Consider the following 25009-nt stretch of genomic DNA (forward strand, 5'->3'; position numbering starts at 1 on the left):
AGAAGAATTCTCAAAAACGGTGAATTTTCCCCACTTTGTGGTCGTTTGACTAAAAAAAGGGTCAACATTACGCTCAGAGCTCAAAATACCGTTTTTCTCTCCACATTGCTAGGTGGTTGACTAAAATAAAAAGGTCAACTCTTCGCTCAGAGCTCAAATCACCGTTTTTCACTCCGAAATACCCGCCGGAGCGTCACTTCTGTGCTAATTTACGGCATATCAGTCGCATTTTGCTCTAAACATGACCTCAATTTTCAAAAAAAGGACAAAATCTCAAAAAAGTGGACAAAAGGGCGTCCTCCATGGACACTTTCAAAAAAGGCAAAAAAGAAGACAAATCCTCTTAAAAGAGGACGTATGGTAACCCTAGGATAATATCCATTAACGCTTTTCGCGATTAGGAAGGTAAGTGAAAATATGGTAGATCATAAATAATTCGAAACATTTTGCTGAGCCCTATTTACTGGAATATAACTGACATACGGGCACTATGCTGCCAGAAATGACTCACATAATGATCCGCGCAACCGCTATACAAATTATATTGACCGAAATTTTGACGGAAAAATTTTGGTCACACCATTTATATTTCGCGCGAGCTATGACGATAATTCAGGACTCTCCGCGAAAAGAGCCGTCTTTCTCTCTCTCTCTCTCTCTTTTTCTCTCTCATGATGCTTCTACTTGACAAACTGCAAATCGCGGAAAGTAAGTAATTCACAAAATATAACGATGCAGAGCCGAGGTTCTCAACCGCCGGTCCGTGGAAATTTTCCTGCCTGCCCGCCAAATACATTAGCATTTTATATCTCAATTCAAGATGTAAGGTTGGACGCGTGCCCGTTAATTAGAGAACTAACACATCAATTATTATTTGTATTTGGTGCATATTTTTCTCCTTCGTACCGCAACAGAGACTTTATGGTCTGATTTGGTTGAACGTCAAGATGTTGCAAGTTTTGTACGAAACTGTTTAAAAGTATAGCGTAGAAATCGTTTCGTACAAAATCGTTTCGTATTTGTCAAAGCTAGGGTGACTTTTAAACAAACTTCGTGAAATTCTGACGGTGAAATTAAGCGACACTTATCAATAGAGGCTATAGCAAACAGCAAAGTCGCATTTCTTTCGGAGGATACCGAACAATCACAATCCAGCTTCGCGAGCATCGTTTGCTGAAACTTCGAAAAGGCAGCATCAAATGAAGTTTTCAATGTTACATTCGAATTTTATAGTAATTAAATTAAGAGTAAGTATTAGGAAAATTAGAGTTACTAGAGTTAGTCGTGCAAGTATATCGGAAAACTACTTGAGTACTTCGAAAAGGTAGAAGTACATCGTTACCGAAAACCTCTGTACATATGCAAAGTGTCAATCGTACATGATAAGCGACGCGTTTGATAACATTTTTATGATCTCCATGATCCAACTGGTATTGTACCGTTCAGAATTCTATTTCAGTCTCTCGACAAGTATATTTATATATCTGCATCCTATGTGAACTTCCTCTCCCTATTTTTGACTGAGTATATGCGGAAATTAATGAGGATGAGTTTCCGATGGATATCAACCGGTTATGTAGCTTTGAGATAAGTTTCTATTAAGATCTACTGTGCCTACATATTTATACACGTCTATCCCTAAATATCCGCAACGCATGCAGGTTGAATGTGTATATTGAGAACGTCATATCAGGCGTGCACTTTCTCCATACCTGCTATGCTTGCATTCGGCTCAGTGGCATATGTAGTTATATATTCACCTCGGTTTTAGCAGACACGAATGTAGGCCATACTCGATCACCAAGCAACTGTCATTTTAGTCGCAACTAAGTTTAGGCTAACACAGCCTCTTTAATTTTGATGTTATCTGACCACGAAAATCGTGAAAAAGTGGTATGTAAGAACTATCACTTACATCACGCATGTGGGATTTCTTTATAGTTTATATCATATCGAGCGTTGCATTTAAAACAAAAATCAATTTGAAACATACATGTTTAAAACAGGGCCATTATATGATACCGTGATAACACGATATTTCAACGATGACGTCACGAGCATTCAATTGTGACGACACCGTGGGTAGACATTGTTATATGTCTCCTTGAGAATTACAATTGAAAATAGGGTCAATATGTCCCCTTTCACGAAAAGGGTTTCCGAACCCTGTCTTAAACTGACCAAAGAATATCTTTGACCAGGACTACATCGTCATGCAACATCTTTGCGGTCGGCGGTGATCATTATTAGAATATCCATTCCGTTTCAGTGATATAGAAATACGTGTTGAACATACGACGATGTCGAGGTTCCAACAATTTAATATCGTATACGTCGACTGTATCTAGTGCATGTCGTCCAAAAGCTCATGCCATACGTGTTTTTTAAGAAAATATTTACACCATTATGACTTAATAATTTCGCAGCTTCGGAAAAATACATTTGGTAATAGCATGTTTTGAAAACAATGTTTTGAACACCCCTTGTTTAAATACAACCGTAATCACATTAAATGGTTCATTATACGAAATAGTGAGGTCGAAGGAATCATGCGTTACATAATTTGTTTCTATTGCACATTGTCCTTGGCAATCTCAATGTCACTTGAAACCACCAATCGTCTTCTTTACATCTGACGACCGTCTGCGGCAACGATCATTATCTCGAAACCAAATTCAGTGTTTAAATCCGCCTGACGGTCACGGCAACTATGCGTATGGCGCTGTGTTGCAGAATAGGGAAACTACAGAAATTTATTTCGGTTATCGGTATCTATTTGATCACTTTTCCCTGATCCTATTTGACTAAGAAGTTGAATTAAATTTTGAAATATTATTATGATATTTGGAGACGCCCATTGCCCATTGTGAGCAGTGTTCCTTGAAATCTTTCCGATCATATTCCGACATATTCTTCTCAAACGCACCGGTAATAGCTATTGCCGCAACTACTATACCATAACGATAACACCACTGAATATAGTAATAAGAAAAGACAATAGACCATGATAGATACAACTGTTTCGTCTGCACAAGCTTGTAAATCCATGGTTTAACGTTACTCGCAGCACATCGGAGATAATGTCCAGGCTCACAGTGACGATTCTTGGACTTAATCCTCAACAAGTCCGCGAACCCTTGCACACACTGCCGTATCGAAACGGCAGGGATATCGATTTCTCTTTTCAGCACGGTTCGGATCAAGGGCCGTGTTAGGCTGGGCTTCGTGGCCGCGTTAGAAAGGGTTTTCATACAAACCATAAATTGTGGCAAACACCATCGTTCGCGTTTGCTTAAGATTAATCTATGACACGGTTAGAATTCATCGTTCTTATTATACTGATGAATTAGTATGTTAAACCCAGTAGCCTACCTACCAGTTGTTGCTAGTTAAGCTATAATTTAACCGATTGCTTGGTTATGGTTATACTGTGAAGCGATCATGCCAACGTGAAATTGTTGCACAGCCAAAGCCATATTCCTAACAGACTTGACAACTAGAAAATTCTCAGCTTTTCTAAATCAGATTAGAATCAGAATTACTGAATTCGGGAAAAGTTGGAAATTGAATGAGGTTTAGTTCAATTCTGAGATCATTCTCATAAGAATGAGAATGGCAAATGTCTGTAGCCTACAGCAAACCCGGTTCTCGCACTAATACAGTTGATATGTAGAATTTTCAGGAAAATCAGAATTTGGATAATAATTAGAATTAGAGCGCGGAAACATTTCACAAATTAGATTAGAATTAGAATAAGAGTATATAGAAACAATTATCAAGTTAATTAAGAACTAGATTACCAGCATTTCGCTCTAATCCCAGTCTCTAATCCCAGTCGGACTCCTAGTGCATTGGCAGTGGTATTAGCTACTGCGAATGACAGGAAATTCTAGACTGAATGCAATTAAAAAACGAACTCTTTGCGTGCAGGTACAACTAATGGTCGGGTCATATTTTGCACAACCAATACTGAACTCGTACTATTCAGACATGAGTTCAAATAATTCACAGTCAAAATGATATACCGCGTTCCTCATTGTATCCTGCGTACACAATGTAGCTTGCCCTACCCAAGATTCTGGTTGTGAATCGGCTATATCTAAAATCAAGTTTGCGATTTCAGCCGCACTCAGATAAAATTCGTGCGAGAGAGTTCAAAGCCTGCTCTTCTAGCTGGTTTCCATCATAAATCATAACTGCAATGAACGTAATACCTATCACAGCAGGCTGATCGGTTTTCAGTCAAGATGTATACCGATATCTTGAATTTGTGACCGACTACATGCGACTATCGCTGTCCTTGACGATTTTGCAATGCTCGTAAACTGTTTAGAAGAATCGATATACTACGCGAAATTACAACAAAGAGCAATGTGCATCTTCGACGTGCGTATAGAAGCCATGGTTCCAGTCATACCACACCACCAGACAGCTGTTTACAGTGCTTGAAATAATTTATTCGTATTTTTGCATAGATGATTGAGTACGATTTAAAAAAATGCAATACAGCAATAAATATGAAACTACAGTTTTTTGCGTGTGTGCGGATTGATAAAAAAGTAAGTTGAAGAAATAGTTTGTGCATAAATAAATATATAAATATATCATAAATAATTTTGTGTAAGTCATAGAATAAAATTTGTCTGTAAATATCGAAAGTTGAATAAATAAACCGCAGAAATTCTTGTCGCGGTGACCCGTGAGATTTTCTCAGCATGTCGGAGGCCGAAAGACGTATTTCGATAAAAGCACGCATCTGGAAATAGAAAAACGAAAAAATGTTTAAAAGTCTTGTAATCGCGCCTGATACCGAAGTAACATATACAAGGTTTGCCGAGCCCTTAAGCTAGGGAAGTTACCTCCTAATGTTAACCAGAATTTAGAATTGTTCACGCAACCACATTCCTATGACAGTATTCTTCCGAATTTAATTGCCAATTTTCAACGGCATTCAGAATCAATATCTGTACTCACTAAAGCGGGCCATAGACCGATGCCAGACTGGATATCAGGCCGGATTTTTTCATTTTCTGCTGGAGCCGAATTCATATTTTTTTGATACTGCCGGAGTCGGATCGAAAACGGATTCGTACGTTTTTGATACGACCAGCATAGCTATTGGGGTTATTGATGAGTATGACTGTTGTAGCTACCAACCACATGCCAGCAGCAGCCAATACAACCATGTATGTTCCATACAAATCAGTGAGTTTTTATTGTCATATCTCTTTTGTTGCAATGTTTAGTATACAACCTGAACTCGTGTCGCATGATCTACTGATTTTGCAGTTTACTAGTGATAGGGACTCGCAGATGATTATTATCTGATCTCGGTCATTTCAGGGATACGGTCTTTAATTCAGATCGGAGTCGGACCAGAGAATTTGTCGATCCGCCCCTCACTAAATACTAACAACATATAGTGAACTTACTTGCAAGCATACGGCACCGCTCTTCTTTCCGTTATCAACTCGCCTCCTCTTCGTATTTGCAAGCTCATGCATCTGTATACGGGCACTGGTTTCAAGCTCCTGGACATTTCTCTGTCCGGAAAGAGTGGATGCGAGCATCTGGCGTCGCAGGTCACTTTTTCCAGTAGGAAAGGAAACACATTCTGCCGGCATTTGTAGCTGTAAAGATAACAAAATATCGTTGTTATGCACGAAGAATATGATGAGAATCTTGGCGTCTTTTTGTGCATCCGCAATCCATTCTCGCGGTTATTATAATTAGTTATAATGTTGTCAGGAATCACGGAGCGAATTGGACAAAAGCCAAGTTCGATACAAAAGTGTACTTTGGATTATTAAACGATTTTAGACCGTTACATTCTACTCAATATTAACAACGATTCAATACTTACTAGGTAGATGTGAATGGTGCAAACGAAAAGTGATAATGTTTCTCGTGGTCCACTATACATCTGTGCGTATTCCGAAATTCTTTGTCTAGATAGGCGCTGCACGCCGTTACCACAAACGCGATCTGCAATAGAAATGGTTCATGTTGTCCTGCGATTTTCGGGTGAAATCCGTGCGAACTTACCGTTAAAAAACTTGTAAGTACTGCGGAATCCATTTTTATCGTTTGAATAGTTCAGTTGTCGAATGAAATCTTGAGTTGTGTCTTTCTTGATCGCGTTTGCATGCAATGTCAGGATGTTCAACGGTCGCGTATTTTATACCAAAAGCGCCATGGATAAAAGTGGTGAATTTCCCCTGGTTGAGAGAGACAACGTGACATCAGTGTCTATAATTAGTTCCAATAACGATCACTTAAAATACACGTCAATTTATAGTGGAGTGTAACTTTTTCCTATTCACACACGATTCCTAACAGCAGACGCTATGGTATAGTGGAATATTGATGGAATTTGCCCCGCAAAACAATGAATGTGACGTTATTGTCTATACGAAATTCGATGAATGCAATTTTGTATCGTCTCCAACATCGGCGTAATAAACAACGTAGTATACCATCATTATTCTTTGGAATGCACATAGCCCGTGGTGGTTAACCTGGTATTGCGATTAGCACATCACACTATGACTTGTTATGTTCTTGATCTTGTTTGAACAATAACTCATACGACGAGGTTGCAATATGAAATCAGTATAATATCAGCAGAATAACTTTAAGACAGGCGACACGATCCAGAGTGCAGTTAAACGAAAGAACGAAAGAACACAGGGTATAAACACAAGCACAACACACGAGGAAATAATGATTGGCTGTAATTACTAATCCTATAGAAAGAAAGAGTTGTACGACACTAAAACGTAAATGCAGGAACATAACAATATTTTTGTATGCAGGGTGTCCTCTGGTATCAGAGTCACACGAGCATACCTGCATAAGTGCATATGCTAACAACTCGTCTCTTTCCTTTGCAGGTCAATCGGGTCTGATTAATATCATTGTGGGCTTCATAGTACATTCTCGCCCAGGTGCGCTCACTGATTAGCAGCTATCATTCATATACTATTCCGTTGCATGATTTGTGTAGTTCTTTAAATGCAAACTCATACGCTGTGAGGTATAGCGTGGCCCCGGCTGTCACTATAGCAGTAAGTGCAACGCAATAGTTAAAACAATACCATCGCGCAATTAGCGACTTGAAAATGTATTACTCAACTCAATGCTTTGTTGCGTGCACCATAGATTTTCGTCGGCGAATATACTTTGCGTGAGTGTATTTTCCACGTTATTTCTATGTCTATGGCGTCGGAACTTTGCGCTAATCCGTTAAAAGACGAGATCACTATACATTATACAATCACAATACAAAAATACATCTGGGTCACAAGAGGAATCTCAAGAAATGTATCCAAACGAGGAAATGGCAACAAATATCCTCCTTCATCCTATTCTGATTACGGGGCGACATTGTAACCTTAATTTTCACTTGCACAATTCGAATTGTCATCCAAATGAACTATATGAGACGAATTACAAGTTTCAGGGGGTGATGGCGCATGTATAGTAGCTATATCGACATCGGCGACATTTACAAGAATGTACACGGCATTATAAAGTATCAATGGAGCTCGTAAAGATACTTTCTAGCCCCCATGCCAGTACCGCAATATTCCGGCGGAAGCGGTGTCTTATAAAGCGTAGACGTGAGCCGTGCTACAAATCGGCAGATACGGAATCATAATAAACCAGTCGAAAAAAAAACATGATTACCGCAAACAGAACAAAAAACAGTATACTAAATTTTGATATCATCTGCCAGACTTATATGGCGTCCATTTCAGCCTACATCATTAGTATTAGTATTATAAAAGTCTAGTGCGCCACGTTTTTTTTATTTTATTTTTTTATTTTTGTTTTTGTGATATTCATGGTGCTTGTCGACTACTATGGTCATTTACACCAGGCCGATATTCGTCATTTTTATTCCGTAACTGCCCACTTATAGCATGGCCCACTTCTAGGCTTTTTGTAAGACACCGCTTACGCGAATGAAGTGGCGAGGAGGAGCCTAGATAAACCTCCAACACCTAGGTGTAGGAATTCTGGAGTCGACCTCGATCGGACTCGTACCCGCAACCCATTGGTGTTGCAGCCGTGGATTACACCACTGCGCTAACTCGCCACAGTGCACCACGGCCTGTAATGTAATATGTTACAAAATAGTTTGGAAATTAACGCAGGATCATCAATACGGATAATAATTATAAAAATGAAACAAGCTATAGTATGACATATAGCGGAATCGGCGACGGGGTTATTAGCTCAACCATAACTGTAAGAGATACTCTGTTGTGAATTTAACATCAGAATTGCGCTTTCTTCGTATGAAGAGCATCGAATTGATTTGATTGATAAGACATGGTTCATAAATTCATTGGTATATAACTGTACGCACTGTTTCTAAATATATATGCCGCAGACATATGCAGGCATCGATTTGACAACTGTATTTGTATGTTGAGCATAATATGCATGTTAAAACAAACGCCAGTTAGCGCGATTCAACACTTTATAGTTAGGGCTACGAAATGGAAAAGCATAAAGTGTTGTGTTGCATAGTAAACGTCTGAAGTTTACTAAACATAATGATGCGATCTTCATTGTTTGGCAGCTGTTCGATGCTGACGAATGAAACCACCGATTGCGAAATAAGAATTGAAAGTTGACGGACGTAATCTCCTAAAATTATTCACCACAAACTCTTGAGCAATTCGTATGCGTCAAGAAAACTGTTATAGTAATGCACGCAGCCAACAGGGTGACTTCGACTAGCGAAAATTTTGAACATTTCGATGTCAACTTAGATAAAATACTGCAAAGTTGAAAATGTTAGGCCGAAGGTAAGCAACTAGTCTGAAAATGGATTGGATATAGGTTTCTCCAGCTATCTATATGTTTGATATAGCACAAGCAGAGATATATGATGAGCGTCTTCTTACTTGAAGAGCACACACACACATAGATATATATTACAGACACGCATATATACGATTTATTTAATGCGCCTTCATCAGTAACGTATTGATTCGATATGTAGCTATGGCGGATCATAAAGGTGACTATTCTGCAATGAAATGTAAAATTAATGCATCGTAATTACCTACTGTTTTCAATCATCTATTTTATACGTTGTGCCAATGTTTGCATTCCTTCTCGGTGTCACAAACTCGTGTAGTATCTTGGGACTCTGCAAAATAACCTATGCAAGCACAGGGTATATTGAAAAGAATATGTAATGGGTTTCATTTTAAACAAATCGTGTTTTAAAACACTTTGTTTAAAACAGAAGTGGGCAACCATTTTGCTATTCATGGCCGCATTCCGATTACTGATGTAGCCCATGGACGCATTCCAGTGCATAGCCGTAATGAACTAACTGGGCGCCAAATACCCATGTTAAACTGTCCATTTCCAGTGAACTGGGATACGTTATCATCGCGCGAAGCGCAAAAATATTTTCGGGCTCATAAATGAATTTCGTCATTATTATTAACACCTGGTACCATCAAATATTTATCTTTTATCAGCCCATGTGCTCAGATTCACTGGTGGAGCTGACGGAGGTAGTTACACATGATGATGCATCTTCGGGTGGACAAATTGTTATTAGTCCCTCTGTTTCATGCTGTTATTTATTGACCTCCCATCGAGATTGCCGGTAGGCTATAGTGGAAATATATTGGAATAGGGAAAACGTACCAGAAACAAATTCCTTTCTTGAGCACGATTTCAAGTCGGCATTTTCCTCTGCTGTTCGCATCTGTACTATGGGGCTCGGATTGCAAAGGGCGCTACCGTATTAAAACCGAAAAACAGTTATAGGACGTAGATATAGTTCATTGGCACGAAATGGATGTTCTGATGATAATGACCGCTGACCTTAAATATGCCGCAGATCGATGTAGTTCTGGTTACAGATATTTTTGGTCCGCTAAAGACGGAGGTTGGAAGCCTTTTTCGTCAAGGAGCCATATTTACCGTTTATTTTCAATTGTCAATGTCAATCCAATGTGATGTCATAATTAAAGATTCGTGACGTCATGGCTAAAAACAACAACAATAAAAAACGCGTCTTAACAAGGCTCATGGTTTAAACAAGTTTGTTTTGAATTGATTTATGTTTTAAATGCAAGCCTAATTGTAATTGATGTTATTCCTGTAAAAGTATTATCAAATAATCAAAGGGATACCTCTATCATACCTCAGATATAACAAATCAATCAATTATGTTAGTCCAGCGATACGTCATGCGGCCGACGGCCGTACATGTTATCACGAGATATACGCACACGTCATATGTCCGACTTCGCGGAACGAATAAACTTGGAGTCTATATTCAAGGATTGATCAAGACTAGGTGGAAAGAGTGATATAGACTTCGTATTGTGCCAAATTGAACACTAAGAGCCAGTAATGTGTGTACTCTAACTAAATTGTATTAATCCCGGAACGTATTTTCCATCGGACGCATATAATCCTAAATTGTATGCCAACACACGATCGATCTAAAACCCTACGATAATACTGTTTGCTATTTATGAAATTATTTTGTATTTTTCCTATTGCCCTATCCACTTTGTTTTCCTCTGTCTCCATTCACGATCAAATCATTTCAGAACTTCCTCCGTAGTAATTCTTCTGGCTAAATTTAGCCAGATCTGCCCGCAGGCTCAATCAGTCCCTTCATGTACCGTTAAGCAACATTTAAGCAAGGTATACACGACGGATATGTGTACATGGGGAATATATTGTCGTTTTGTCGCTAACCATTGCATGGGCGCTACCACTTACACGGTAATAATTTTGTTCCTAAACTCAACCACGAATATTCATCAGAGAGCTTTCGCGGTGTAGCGCTATGTACAGCAACCTGCCCTTCGTGATGTGCGTACCATTCTATCGATTAATTTTGTATAGTGAGTTATCGCTATTTTAGCAACAGGATTGAAAGAAATCCTCCTAATTATACTGCGCTGGAAATAGGCCTATGTTCAAAGGCCCATTGCTATTCTGTTTATGAAATTATATATGCATATGTGATCATAAAACTGGAGCGATTATGTATATTGCTGGGTTGATTTTTAAATCAAATGATGCACATGGAAACATACTCCACGGATGATATAAAGTTCCAAATTCAGTTAATTTCCGCCGCGGTTTCATCCTTTTATTCATTCTTTTTATTTTGCGACGCAGGAATAGCCATATGAAACATTAAACATTATAATGTTTCATCATTCATCATGATCTTTTATTCGTGCTATTACGGCTAATCCGGGATACGTAAATAAGATAGGAAGGTCGAAAGAGAATGAGTAACGGCGTGATGTCATATTATACTGGTGACATCGCGAACATTGCTGCGTAATAATGCCCAATATTGAGCAGGAGCGCTGGCCCCCGCAACGCTCCCTTCGTCCATGGTTCTATCTCACTAAGTTTCATTTGTTGTACCTGCCAATTTTATATCGTTATCTAGACTTCAAAACTTTGATTGTAGTTTGGCACCTGAATTATAATAAACCATGATCGCGCTGTTTCGGGCATATTTATCCTGTGTACTTCAAGCCAAAATAATGCTATAACATTTTACATTATATGCAGTCGACTTCGCTTAATTTGGAGACTTTGGCCCGACAAATGACCCGCTTTGGGTTTAATTAAGCTAAAGAAAACGGCTTTGTCCGAATTTAACGGGAAAATCAATGGATCGAATAAATGGTCATGCGTTAAGGCAGACATCTTTTTAAAATACTGTCCTGTTGCGGCATAAATGAATTGCAGCTCCGCTATGCTGCAATAATCGGCACTGATCGCAGAAAAAGCACTATCTATAGTTATGCCTTCAGGTTAATTGCATTACACAGTATTTCGATGCCAAACGATACAGCAAATACTGTATCCCTATGTAACACACCATATAGGATAAAAATAGCAGGCCTACAGTAATTCTTCCAATACAGTACTAAGCCATGCAGCGAGGGCTGAAATGCTATTTAACTTGATGAAAGTAAACCATAAAATACCAGGAATTAAAAGTAACAAAGCTTCTAGCCGGGCAGAATATCATTCATAGAAAACCTAACAACGCTAACCGAAAGCTAAATCCACAAAATACAACGCTTAGATGGGCCCTTATACGCTTGCGCTACGGTCGCGACAGAACGAAGGCGTCAAGTCACCGCATTTACTGCAAGAGCAGTCGCCAAGAATGAATTGCGAGCCTGTGTCAGAATTAAGCGGGGATCAGTCCGAATTCACGGGAGATTTTTACTTGCAATATTTATTCTTGTTCCGCTCCCGAGCAATTCCGCTGGATAAAGCGGTTGTCCGGGTTATAGGTGTCCAAATTAAAGCGGAGTTGATTGCACGTAACAGTGGAGCAGTGTTTCTAATAACGAAATCATGTGCAAATATAGATTTGTTGCTTTGTGTTGCTACCCCCATAACTTAAATCAATTGCTCTCGAGGTTACTGTAACGAAGTAAGTCTACTTTATCGGAATACTCAAGTAGGTTTTCGATACTTGCAGCATGTACTCAATGGGTTATGTTTTTGGAGTACTTTCACTTCAACTTAACAGTATTTAGGAGAACACTTTATCTTCGTCTACAATACGCGCGACGAGAGATTCACTGTGTCTGGACTATAGTAGTCAGTTAAGAATACTCGACAGTCAGTCATTACTCGCAACGATTATACTTCAGTCCAACTCATCAAAGAGTTGTTTCAGTTCTACCGAAAAAGTGATGCGCAGTCTCACGTGACCACACCATTTACTGTTTACACATTGTGTTGTGTACGGTAGAAAGTATAGTTTGAGAGATCTTTGCATTACTTTTATGAGTGAGGTCGTCATAACAACCGCGTGAAATACAGCCACCGTATCATGGTAAATGGATATATGATGGATTTGCCCCTATATTTGTGTCACTTGTCATTATGCATCAATCACGAAGATACAGCGTGCTTCCACCATCATGAACTTCCCGATTGACCCTCTGATGTTTCCACACGCTGTGTAATTTGTTCTCGCGGCGAAACCATACGTTTTAGATTATGGTTTGTATGGCCCACCCCTGGATATAGGCAAAAGAATACTCAGGTATGGCGAACAAAACTACTTGCGTTGTAACCGAGAAACAAACATGATCAACTACAACCTATTTGTAATATGATTAGTCACGAAGATGCATCTCGCAATTTCGAAATTAGCCACGTACAATAAATTGCTGAAAGTATGAGACCCCCGATCAAATTAACTTTTCGAACATACATACTGGAGTAATATGCTACTTTGATTGAAGTAGGTTGGGAATGTCATGGAAATCTCTATTTCTACTTACTTGAACAGAAATGTACGACCTTACTTTAACTTCTACTAGAGTACTTTGACCACCTCTGGATAAAGTGAAATGTCTAGATTAGGGAGTGAGTCAGATAAACAGTGACAAAGACAAATCACTAATCTTTAATTAATCTTAATTTAATCTTGCGCGCATGCAGTCAGAGTGGCTACATAATGGACATCATTCAGAGAACTGAACATAGATGGGCTGGTATTGGTATCCAGCGAATAACCGTGACTGTAGCAACTGCGACACAGGTTCTTTCCTGGTATTATTATCAAGGGGATGACTTTCCGAGGAAACTTCGTTTAAAACGGAGTCTTGTCCTACGTAAGCATATGGTTGCGACTCAGGGAAGGACATACGTTACACAGCTTTCAGGATGGTCATTATGTTGCAAGTGTCTTACTTGAAATGTATTATATGGCATGCCAATGACGCTTATCCAATCGAATGACGAATATTATGTTGTCGGAAGCAGGAGGGTAACTACTAACTATCGGGCAACATCGCGATCCTTACACAGACATTGCTCATGCAATATTACATTAACGTTACCTGACCTTAAGTTAACCCGAAGCTAACGTTAAGTATCGCAAAACACGAAATAGTATTGTAAATTATATACAACTATTATAAATGATATCGCAATAACGTAATGATTCAGAAAACGTGCACTGAAGTATATCATATCTAGACGCAGCGCGTCATTATCATTCGCGTGCCTTGCCTTCCTGTGTATATGCGAGAGAAAATCTGTTGTCAGTCAGGCACATCCGTTAAATGTGTTCTCGACTGCCGGTGATTTCCCTGGTCATTTTCAATGTTGTTGCATCTGGTAACCGAACGGAACCAGTTTACGTCACTACGATTTCTACAGAGCTGCTGTTTATTAAACAGATTTGGTAAAATCTCCTGTGTTCGTCAGTACAATAAGAAATAAACAAATTATCATTAGGAATAGAGCGTTATATATTTTTATCCTTAAAGTTTTTGCGGCATATACACCGACTCGTGATATACATACCTACACACGATCTATTGTGCACATATGCCTATTATGAGTGCATGATGTCCATATGTGCCACTGGACAAGGAATGTGCAGATATGGCCTTGTAAGTACCCAGCAAACACAAAACCGTAAAAGGATCATCCGGGATCATCTCGATTAGGTTCTGATTTTCTATGTGTCGAGGGAATGTCTAAAATACGTAGTAGGATGGTCTTGTGGTTATATTCAATCAGAATAAATTCATACTCGGTGTTGTTCCATCTCATGCATTAGGCTTCGTTATATCCGGTAGTTAACCTAATAATGCAAATTTTCTATCTCTCGCTGGTATGACTAAAATACGTAGAAAGGATGACTTTGTCGGTACATTCAATCACGATGAATTCCTTTCCGGGTTTGTTCGATCTCATGCGGTAGCTTCGTTCTATCCATTAGAAAACAATGTTCTCCCTTCGTTTTATTGCGTGAGGATGTCACCGGTGTTGTATATTCGTGTTGTTGCTCTAAGGTCGAACAGTTTCGTTTTCTTCTGATATATATGATCTTCATTATATATATATTCGCTCTTTCGGTAATCTCGCATGTTCAACGAGTATGGCTAATAGTTTTATTCAGAGAATAACTAAATAAGTGAGATGTTGTACGTTTAGGAATATGATTATCGATGCGTGACTTCTAGAATATTTCGGCGATTCAAATTTTACGTCATCGCGCCGACAAAGATTTGACGCGCAACAGTTCGCAGCCAGGCATAGTTCGCTCTTTCTGTATGGTAAATGCCGTAAATATATAGGAATTGTGACTGACTGAGGTAGCGGGTTAAAGGTATATACGCAGTAGCATATAGCTTATGGGGTATTTCGAATTGCCTGTAGTATACGACGCCTGGAGCTGTTTGACTTTCTGCAAAACAGGTGTAGACAACTATAGAAAAGTTTCAGCTTTTCCAGGCTAGAATTAGAGCTAAACCGTTTTTTCCGAATTAGATTACAATTATATTGCTGGCATTTCGCTCTAATTTAGTGAAATTAGACCACTATAATTATCTAGTTGTCCAAGTCGCTTCAAACATCTGAATTACCGGTACCTATACCTACGGTATATCATAATATTTATGCTTGAATTTTCTAGGTATATAAGTCATATAGATACATACCTGTAGAACACTGATTCGTGATTTTATAAAAGTTGAGTGCAAGAATGGACATTTTCAACTTGATGTTGATTAATGGAGCAAAATTTGATATTTGAGTGCAATTATACCTCGAATCCAGTGACAAGATTATTAATCGTTGAAACCAAACGCAGCTTGTTTATGTTGGCCCAGAGAATTTGGCTAGCCAGACCATATTGATAGAATATGGTCACAGTAAGATAATATTTTGGGCTAATTTACATGAACTTTCCAACATTTGATTTGATATGTCCGCTAAAACAGTTGTTATTCTGCTTTCGAATAAGACCTAAATTGCTGATTTCAATGATAACTGTGTTTGTCAAAGGCTGTAAAGGTAATTTCTTTTCCATGTTAGATGTTTGTTTGTTTGTTTGTGGTGTTCATGGTGGTGGTTCGACTACACTGGTCATTTTACACCAGGCCGGTTCTTATTATTATCATTCCGTATCTGCCCGATTACCAGTGAACTCGGCACTTAGTGAATTCGGCCGCACAAACTCGGCACTTGGTGAATTCGGCCGTGGTAGATCTCGTAGCGGTACCGGTCCCCATGATTGGTTACTGGAATGTTTGCCGGTGAACTTGGCACTTTGAGTGGTTGTCAATGTTGTACGGGGGTCAGGGCATGCGTAGATCACACAGTCACGGCGTGATTAGATCACAGATTGCGTGATCGCGGGAAATAACGCGACGCTCTTCACTTGGTGAACTCGGCCCTTGGAGGAATTTGCACTAGAACACCTTCGCATTAGAAATGCATTTAATATGAATGAACAGTATCAAAAAGGAAATTTAAACGTGTCGTGGCTCGCGGTAGATCTCGTAATCTTGGGATCCTTCAACCCTGTTATCGAGACACCCTAACCCCAGAGTGGAATCATCTCTCCAAAGGCAAAAAATAATTTATTTTGACGTGATCATGCGAAACATTTGTTGATGAGGGACACTGGCTTGTCGTGATCGATAAACGAAGAAGCGCCGCTTGATCTTCCACAGTTTCGATCTCACATACAACGCCAAGATCCATCTTCTCAAAACTTACACGACACAGGCCCGTCACTCACGCCATCGATTCCAAGCAGACCGCGCGTGGTCGGTATATGAGCGCTGCGTTATTTCCCGCGGCTACGCAATCCGTGATCTAATCACGCCGTGACTGCGTGATCTACGGATGCCCTGACCTCCTTACAAGATTGACGAATCACTTGATAATACTATTATTAGTTTAATAATTCATATTAATAGCTGTTAATACACTTCATTACACAATTTCCCGAGGGCCGGATTCACCAAGTGCCGAGTTCATCTGCAACCATCTGCCCACTTATAGCACGGACCACTCCTAGGCTTTCTAAGACATCGCTATGCGGATCAGATGGCGAGGAGGAGCCTAGATAAACGGCCAACTCTTCGGTAGGAATTATGGAGTCGACGTGTCAGGCTCGAACCCGCAATTCATTGGTGTTTAGCTATAATGGAGGGTACCACTACGTTACCTCGCCATACCTTGTAAAATGGGACCGTAGCATTTGGCATTTCGTGTGGCAATTGACTTTTGTGTGGAAAATTGTGTTCGTTTTAGAACTTATCCGAAACTTTTATCCCGCCATAGATTGTATATGATAAAACGAAGCCACTCACCACAACGGAGGATTTAAAGAAGTTTGATGACATATTGAATGAAAGCAAAAGCCTTTGCAAGAGATGTGGTATGTTGAATCTGTTTTGTTATTTTCAAATGCTTGCCGATAGCAGACGGTATATATAAACGTAAGATGTGGAAGCTATCAAGGTGTTATGTTTATTATTTTTAGAAATTCAGTCAGTCAAAGTGGACGATCGTATTGCTTGGATTATATTTAGGCTTATTTTAGCATCTTTGAGATGCAACTCTGAACGTGGACGGTCATGAACAGTCAACTAATTCTGTTCCTATATTGACATATCAGACATTTGCACTCGTACCGTTGGCGGCGACAATATTGGTCAGTCAGCAAAAAGCATCATGAAGAAGGTTGCCAGTCTGGTGAAATTATAGCAGAGTCGGAAAGAATGGGAAATACGCTTTCATCAACCTCCATTTGAACAAGATCACACATAGTAAGAAAGAGACATTCATGATATGCTGCAAATGTGACTGTGTTCTTTGTCTAGTCACCCCACTCATGTAACTATTGAGGCTTCATGCCAGGGTTGTAACCAAGTCACAAGGCTCCGAGTCGCAAGTCAATCTCACTTTTATAGTTTTGACTCGAGTCATTTTCAATTCACCACCGAGTCAAGTCCGAGTCCAAGTCAGCGAGCAGAGGGCCGAGTCCGAGTTATGGTATTATGACTCGAGCCAGAGTCATTGTGTTAGCTGCTCAGTTTCCAATTTAAGTCTTGTTAAACCAACTTTTTATATATTTTTTGTGATATCGAGTGGGTCGCATTTATAATATACGAATTTTCCTTACTTTTAGCAGTTTCTGGCCGCATTTTCAAATACCAGTATCAATAGACGAAATCCCAATAGCGATTTGCTGTACTATTCTTTGAAATAATCATGAAATGTCGGTCTTGGCCGTCTGAGTCTCAAGTCATGCGCAATGAGTCGAGTAATTTCAGTACTTTGAGAAGATGACCTGAGTCAAGTCGAGTCAACAGAAAATCCTGACTCGAGTCTTACAACCCTGCTTCATGCAATGAGCATTTACTTTGAAGATAAATAGTAATTAAGTAACTGGTTGGTGGTACAAAATTTTAATACTGCTTTCAAAAGTACCTTCATGATAAACGTTATTATAACCCGAAGAACTTTTCGCGTGCCTATTAAAGAGCTACCGGCACGATAAAGGAAGCAAAACAGAGTTGAATTCAAAACCAGATGGAGAATTATGACGCATTAATGTCGAATTTAGAAATAACATCAATGGAGCGAGAACACAGCAACAATGCAGTGCATAACAACGGTTGCGTAAAACAGTATGACAGCGTGACACAATTCTTTAATTTAGTGGTGCCCACCGTAAATACTATTTTATTAAAATCCGAATTTTTCGATGGCAATAACTCCGCTTCCACTTGTTTGAATGGACCCAAATTTGATGAACATCGTTTCTATACATAACCTAACACTTTCATGGGGTGAACAGAAAATTTTCAAATTTTTTTATTTATTTTTATATAATAAATAGAAACTTTCTTTTCCTGTAGCAATGCGGCTACTGGTTGGAATTGAACCAAATTTGGTGTGTAGGCTTGAATTAGGTAACCTAACAATTTTATCAAGTAGCCAGAACGATTTGAGAAAAAAAGTCATTTTTTAAGAGCCCTAATGTCCATGTCAGAGAAACGTTTTAGGGTAGGCCTACTGACATGTCTCGCAGCGTTCTCTACATAATTGTCAATTGCGATACAAACTGTTCGCTTGTATTGGTCAAGCCATCCAACTTCGAATTGTAAAATGTTGGGAGTCTTGATATCAAATTTTTGAAAGGTGCACTTTGAGAAGATTTCGGAATCTGTCAAACTATACAAAACAATTTAGCAAATTCTTTGACATATTTCATCCATTTGGGACTCGATCAACGTAAAAGAATTAGTAATTATTTTATACAATATATTGTATTTGTAGTTGAAGTATAGTAATAATTCTTATGGTTACCGCACTTGTAACGATTCACGGCCATAACTGGAATAATTAGAATGATGTAACTTTCAAATTGTCATGCATTTTGCAACAACATTGTTCTCAATTTTCAAGGTGCTGACCATTGGAGGAAGAATCACCCTTAAGCCGGGAATTCACGATCCGTAAACGCGGCCGACTGTTTCTCTCCTCAAGAGGAAGGAAGAGAAAAAGGGAGCAGAAATAGCAAGAGTGTGACAAGTCGCGTCCATTCGCTTTAATGCGTATTTCCATCTGCGAAGCGCGAAGTAGTAGGTGGGAAAACTAATGGGCGTTTGTTTAGCGCTTTATAAGGTTGACTCCAGCGCTGTATTTGCTAAATGTTGCGGTGAAATAGGGGTGGTGTCATTTGGTATCAATATTGACTATTAAAAGACCATTTGTTAATGGTCATGGATTTGTTCGGCCAGTATGCAGTAATTTCTGATGGTCACTTCCCGGGCTTCTGTTCTCTAACCCCTCATGATTGTTATTCTGCTTCTAGTAAGACTGTCGATTCTAATGTTTTATCGTATCATTTGTCGAAGGTTTCGCTCGCTTTTTTTACGTTTTGCTCTCTGCTAGGTCAATTACTGGCTGAGTATCACTACAGCCTAAGAAACTGCACTAATTCTCATTTTAATGTCTTTCTGGTTATCTTGCTGTCAATTCTAATAATTTGTTAATGTCTATACCAGTGCCGCCACTCAAATGTTTTGTTCTCTGTACACAATATTGTTAGGTCTTCAGCCTTCCAGGCAGAGTATCATTCGACTTTCTAGACTTGAGTATATATCTCTCCAACTAGCTGCCAAATAACTGATTCATTTGGATTGTTGAATTGATCATTTTTGACGGAATGTGAAGAAATTTTAGTCAAGAATTCTTTTTGTGTTAGTGGCTGTTTTCAAAGATTGCTGAAGTAGTCATCGTTGATCTTGATAATCAAGTAGAAGTGGCGATTGAAGTCAGTTCTCTAGTCATCAGGGGCGTATCTAGCCGGAAAAAACGGGGGGGTACCTTTAGAAAAGGGGGGTGTTTTTAAAAGGATAGGGTGTACCTAGTTCTACCCGATTGATCGGGATAAATGCATGCACAAATGCAGATATTACCATGGTCAGATAATCTTACTCGTGTTTGTGACTTCTTCATTCGCATATACAAACTAAGTACAACTAAACATATCATTATAACCCGTAAGTGATGATAACAGCGGAAAGAGAGACAGCCAGGTATCTTGACCTTAATTACCAAAGCGAGGATGTTATCACGACAGTGCGCGCAGATCATATTACAGCACAGCGGGAGATCTCTCCATTCGCGCTCAAATACGAACACTCGACTGTAAAGACACGCTAATGAATTATAGTCTGTTTTCGTTTGTGTCAACTCTTCAGCCTGTTCTTACACATGATCTGGATTAATTTTGGTCTAAATCAATATGATATCTACTGTCTGTCAAGATAGTGTAGTATTTTTGGTGTGTGGAGATGGTAAACGTCACGTGAATAACAGCGGCCCGACGCAGGCTTAGGCTCGCGATCAAAATGCATTCCTAAATGCGTCTGCGGTGCAAAAGTGACCATTGCGAATTGTCAAGGCAAAGACTATAACTTCTCGTTATTACAACATTACATTGAACATTGCCTGCGCTCGGGACGCTTGCCTGGTTTATCGCGTCTCCAACAAGCCTAGTTTCACTCGCTTGAACAAATGAACAATCACATCAGCAGTAGGCCCGGTGCGTACTGTACCATCGGTGCCTGCACTATCGCATCTGCATTGGCGCAGACGATATTATCGCTTAACCACACAATCGCATCTGCAACAGGCCTGTTACGAAAGGTATCATCGCTGGCCATTTGGCCAACAATCGCGTCTCGAGCCTAGCATGCGCTGGCTCCGATCTCTCGAGCCTAGCTGGCGTTGGCTCCAATCTCTCGATGGCTTGGTGACAATGCCGTTAGGTGTTCGCTGATTAGCGATTGTAATTAGAGCAGTGGTTCTTAACCTTTTTTCTTCCAGCGCCCCCTTTCAAAAATTATCGTGCTCCAGCGCCCCCCCCCAACTTCATATTGTAAGGAATGTAATAAAGACAATGAGTAAGAGGGAGGGCCGTAACAGCACTTCGTTAACCCCCCTAAAAACGATTGCCTTGCGCACCCATAGCGTGATAAACCGAACTTCTGAGGGCTTCGCCCCCACGAACCCCATATCGTGATTTTGATGGTCAGCAAAGTTTGTGTGGCCTGGCCGCCCTAAGTACCAAAATTTTCCATAATGCATGAATGAATTGGTGGTAATTACATATATAAGTCGCTATATAAACTTTTTATCCTCTCAGCCCACGTAATCAGATTTACCAGTAGCACTGAGTGAGCTGTTGTATAGGAAAATAAAGGGCACGTAATTAATAATTGAACATATTCGGGCGTGCCCGCAAGTACAATTATTCGTTACCAGGGCCGTAACAGCACTTCGTCAGCCCCCCCCCCCAAACTAAAAACGTTGGTCCTGGGCCCCATCGGGTGATAAACCAAACTTCCGGGGGACTTCACTCCCAGACCCCCATTAGGCTGTCCGCTATTTGCTGATAGCCTATTAGGTATCTACATTGGGTGTCCATTTACTGAGGCAGCTATTCTCGTCTATTCGCGCGAAAAAATTCACTAATTAATGATTGAATTGGTCAATATCACCGGGAATTGCATGTAAATTGAGATCAATTTTTATCCTCTCTCTGCTCACGTAAACGCATTTACCGGTAGAGCTGAGTGGGGTGCAATGTTCCCTCCAAGCTGCGCACGTGCGCAGTACTGACACGGTCTCTGCACACAGAAAATCTACGTTGCGCACAACAAATCCGGAGTTATTACCTTTTTTAAGTCGTTACGCACTGTTGTCCAAGGGTCAGCGCAGTGAGTCGTTGAGTGTGCGCAGACTAATCAAAACTTAAAGCGAACATTGTGAGGTTTCTTGGAAACTGTAGGGCCCGTTACTAATAATTAAACATATTCGGGCGGGCGAACCCGTTGGTATGACTTCGTTGCATAATGTTATTTCCTGACCCCCTGTCTGCAATATCAAAAAATATAGAATCGCTCAACGGGGATATCGCCCAGCAGGAATATCCCTGTCGCCCAATCGTACTAAACTAAAAGACGCACACGATTTCAGGTTGATATTTCTTTACTGACATATAATTTTTCCCTGCCAGATGGAATTCGTCTTCTGGGGTTCTGATTGCCAAGACAGGAACATTCGGTGTCAGTCATTTAGGCGCCCATGGACAATTAAACCTATATGTATTTTGAAGGCTATATGTAACGACGTTTTCGGTGTTAATTTGCTCTGAATACTCATTAAGGATATGTCCTATCACCACATCATCTACTGCGAAGCCATTTTTCTCCAGCGCCCCCCATACCGCCCCCCTGAGCCCAGCGCCCCCCATATCGCCCCCTGAGCGTTTCCGCCCCCCTTCAAGATCGCCAGCGCCCCCTGGGGGGCGCTGGTGGCAAGGTTAAGAACCACTGAATTAGAGTGACATTGCTGAACTGAGTGACATCGAATGTCTGCAGACATGTGCGATTGTGCGTGCGCCGTGCATGCGTAAGTGAATTCCGCTAATATCTAAACATAACCATCAGAAGATGTGTGTCAACGGTCAAGGCTTGAGTTGTAAAAGACGAGAAAGGTTTGAACAACCTGTGCCATTATAGAACAGATTCTAACTCGGACATTTTGCCTTGCGCAAATCGTCGCAGAGGTTACGTAATACGCCTTGATAAGCGGCGTATTTAATTGTTCGCTAGCGATCAGTGACTCGCTAATTTACAGCACTTCCGTTCTAGACATTTGTTGATAGTAAACTGTTAAACACGAAAACCAACTAGCGCAACATCGAAATTTCAGGACATCTAATGCAAGTGTTATTGTAACTGGATAGTAACGTTCAGATGAGGCGAGAGAGCCATGTGACGATGCGCTTTTCGGGCTTCCGTAGACGAGAGAATAATACGAGAAAAACGCATCAGCGCACTGCGTTGTTTGCTCGATCGCTGGCGTGATGATGCTGAGCGGCAATACGGGGATTATCGATTTAGTAGAATAAGTAATATTGGATCAATGGAAATAGATTTCGGAAGGGGGATAATCGAGCTTGGAAACGGGGGGGGGGGGGGGTACCGGACACCGATTACCCCCCCCCCCCCCCCTGAATACGCCCCTGCTAGTCATATAATAATAAAAACTTGAAAACTTGAGTGGAAATAGTCCAGAATCATATCCATTTTAGTAAGTATGGGTGAAAAAAATGTAGGAGTCATTCGTTACTCGCTACCTCTGCCATTTTCGCAGTACGAATGTCTTAGCTAATAATTTTCATTTTATTTCTACAGGGTGTTGAAAAGATAACGCCAGAGGGATTATCATCATCAGACGATGAAACCTTCTGATTACTGACTGTTCTCATAGTTTCATTCATTGCTACTTGGCCCTACAAGTAATTTCGTTCGTTTCATTTTTTACACCGGCATTATTTACTTGCCAATTCGTTTTGAATTAAATTACCGCAAATGTGATTAATATGTAGTAGATAATGTGGTGTGTGTGTAAGTACGCAGCCGTGATCAGGTTATGCCCAGTGGTAGAAAACAGGTTATTATATCAGGATATTCTTTTAATGTAGGATCTACATTCTACTCACCATGTTTAAAGGCTGTAGCATCTGCATAATATTTACATTATTGAAGGACATGGAAAAGACATTGAATTGAGTCGACACAAAATCCCCCTTTCTACGACCTGCCGAGATCTAATATCTACTATATCGGGCTCGGCTTTCTACATCTTTGGTCTGTACTGTGTTTACTGGGTAGGGATGGTGTGAACGCGAGGTTCACGTTCACAAACGAACCTTGGTAGGTTCTGCAGCGTGAACCTTTTTCATTTATTACAATTTTACACTTTATTATGACATCTTTGGTTGCAATCTATTGCATTTCAACTACAGGCCACTCTGTGCATGGCGCTGGCAGCATAATAAAATAACACTAAACGGGCATGCACCTTGACAATATCAAAAATTTTACTGGCTTTGTTACAAAAGTTTGCACGAAATATCCGTCTTTCCATTTGTGAATATTTAGTGACTCTCTGCTGTAAGCTTGATCCGTAATCACACAGCATCAGGCGCGAAATATATTACATATGGGTAATCACCGAATGATGCCTATTCAATGAAATTGATATCGTTGTCTGATATAAAAAAAAATCTAGCTTGCGGACGAGGTCAATCTTGATTTCATATGTTTATTGTATCATAAAACCAAATCCGTGCGATTGGGTGTTTGCTACTTCTGTAAAACTTGTTAATACAGTAATATCGGTAGCAAGTATTGATGTATAGAAACCCGTAGCAATACTCAGACGCCGAATAAATTGTCCGGCCTGGCCTGAACCGTTAAGCGTAAGCTTATATACCCTTGCAAGTCCGCGTCGACATTGTTGGCAAAGCGACGGAAGATATTGATTTTATGGGAATATTATATCATTTGATTGCCTTAATTGATACATTTGGCGACGTCGAAAACGTCAATATGTACTTCAGCGCTGTGGCATTATGTGGCCCGAGTCGTCGTTAGGTATCGTGTACATTGTTATAGGCTATCACTTCCCTGAAATGTAGGGTTGGAATTAGCAATATGACGTCAGGTGATGTCATGAGGTTCACGTTCGCGTTCACACAGAACCTGTTAAAAAGGTTCGCGTTCACACGAACCTGAACCTTTCAGAGGTTCACACCATCCCTACTTGTAAGGCTTTTAATTGTTACGCCACC

The 25009-nt window shown here is 40.1% G+C and overlaps 1 protein-coding gene and 1 long non-coding RNA gene across 3 annotated transcripts; one reads left to right on the forward strand and one right to left on the reverse strand.

Annotated features, from left to right (window-relative positions):
• Window positions 1–4460: 4460 nt before the first annotated feature.
• Window positions 4461–6200, reverse strand: LOC145440032 (uncharacterized). Its single transcript, XM_080317689.1, has 4 exons — window positions 6046–6200; window positions 5864–5985; window positions 5433–5630; window positions 4461–4756 (listed from the first exon to the last, which is right to left on the reverse strand). The coding sequence occupies exons 1-4, from the start codon at window positions 6076–6078 to the stop codon at window positions 4711–4713; spliced, it is 399 nt and encodes a 132-aa protein (XP_080173815.1). The 5' UTR covers window positions 6079–6200; the 3' UTR covers window positions 4461–4710.
• An 8257-nt stretch (window positions 6201–14457) lies between these two features.
• LOC145438710 (uncharacterized) lies at window positions 14458–23750 on the forward strand. Of its 2 annotated transcripts, XR_013915005.1 has the most exons (4): window positions 14458–17227; window positions 17468–17618; window positions 19264–19443; window positions 23568–23750. It is a non-coding gene; the product is annotated as an uncharacterized LOC145438710 (long non-coding RNA). The 2 variants fall into 2 exon arrangements; XR_013915004.1 differs by having other exon boundaries at window positions 14458–17618.
• Window positions 23751–25009: the final 1259 nt, after the last annotated feature.

The sequence above is a fragment of the Botryllus schlosseri genome, chromosome 5 (assembly GCF_051294905.1).
Source record: "Botryllus schlosseri isolate E-star chromosome 5, Bs_hap1, whole genome shotgun sequence".
Lineage (NCBI taxonomy): Eukaryota > Metazoa > Chordata > Ascidiacea > Stolidobranchia > Styelidae > Botryllus > Botryllus schlosseri.

Coding starts and splice junctions, on each gene's coding strand:
- LOC145440032 (XM_080317689.1), bottom strand. CDS start 6,078: ATGGATTCCGCAGTACTTACAAGTTTTTTAACG. Junction 5,986..6,045: donor TACTTACAAGTTTTTTAACG/GTAAGTTCGCAC, acceptor TTTCTATTGCAG/ATCGCGTTTGTGGTAACGGC. Junction 4,757..5,432: donor GCGGTGCCGTATGCTTGCAA/GTAAGTTCACTA, acceptor TTCTATTTCCAG/ATGCGTGCTTTTATCGAAAT.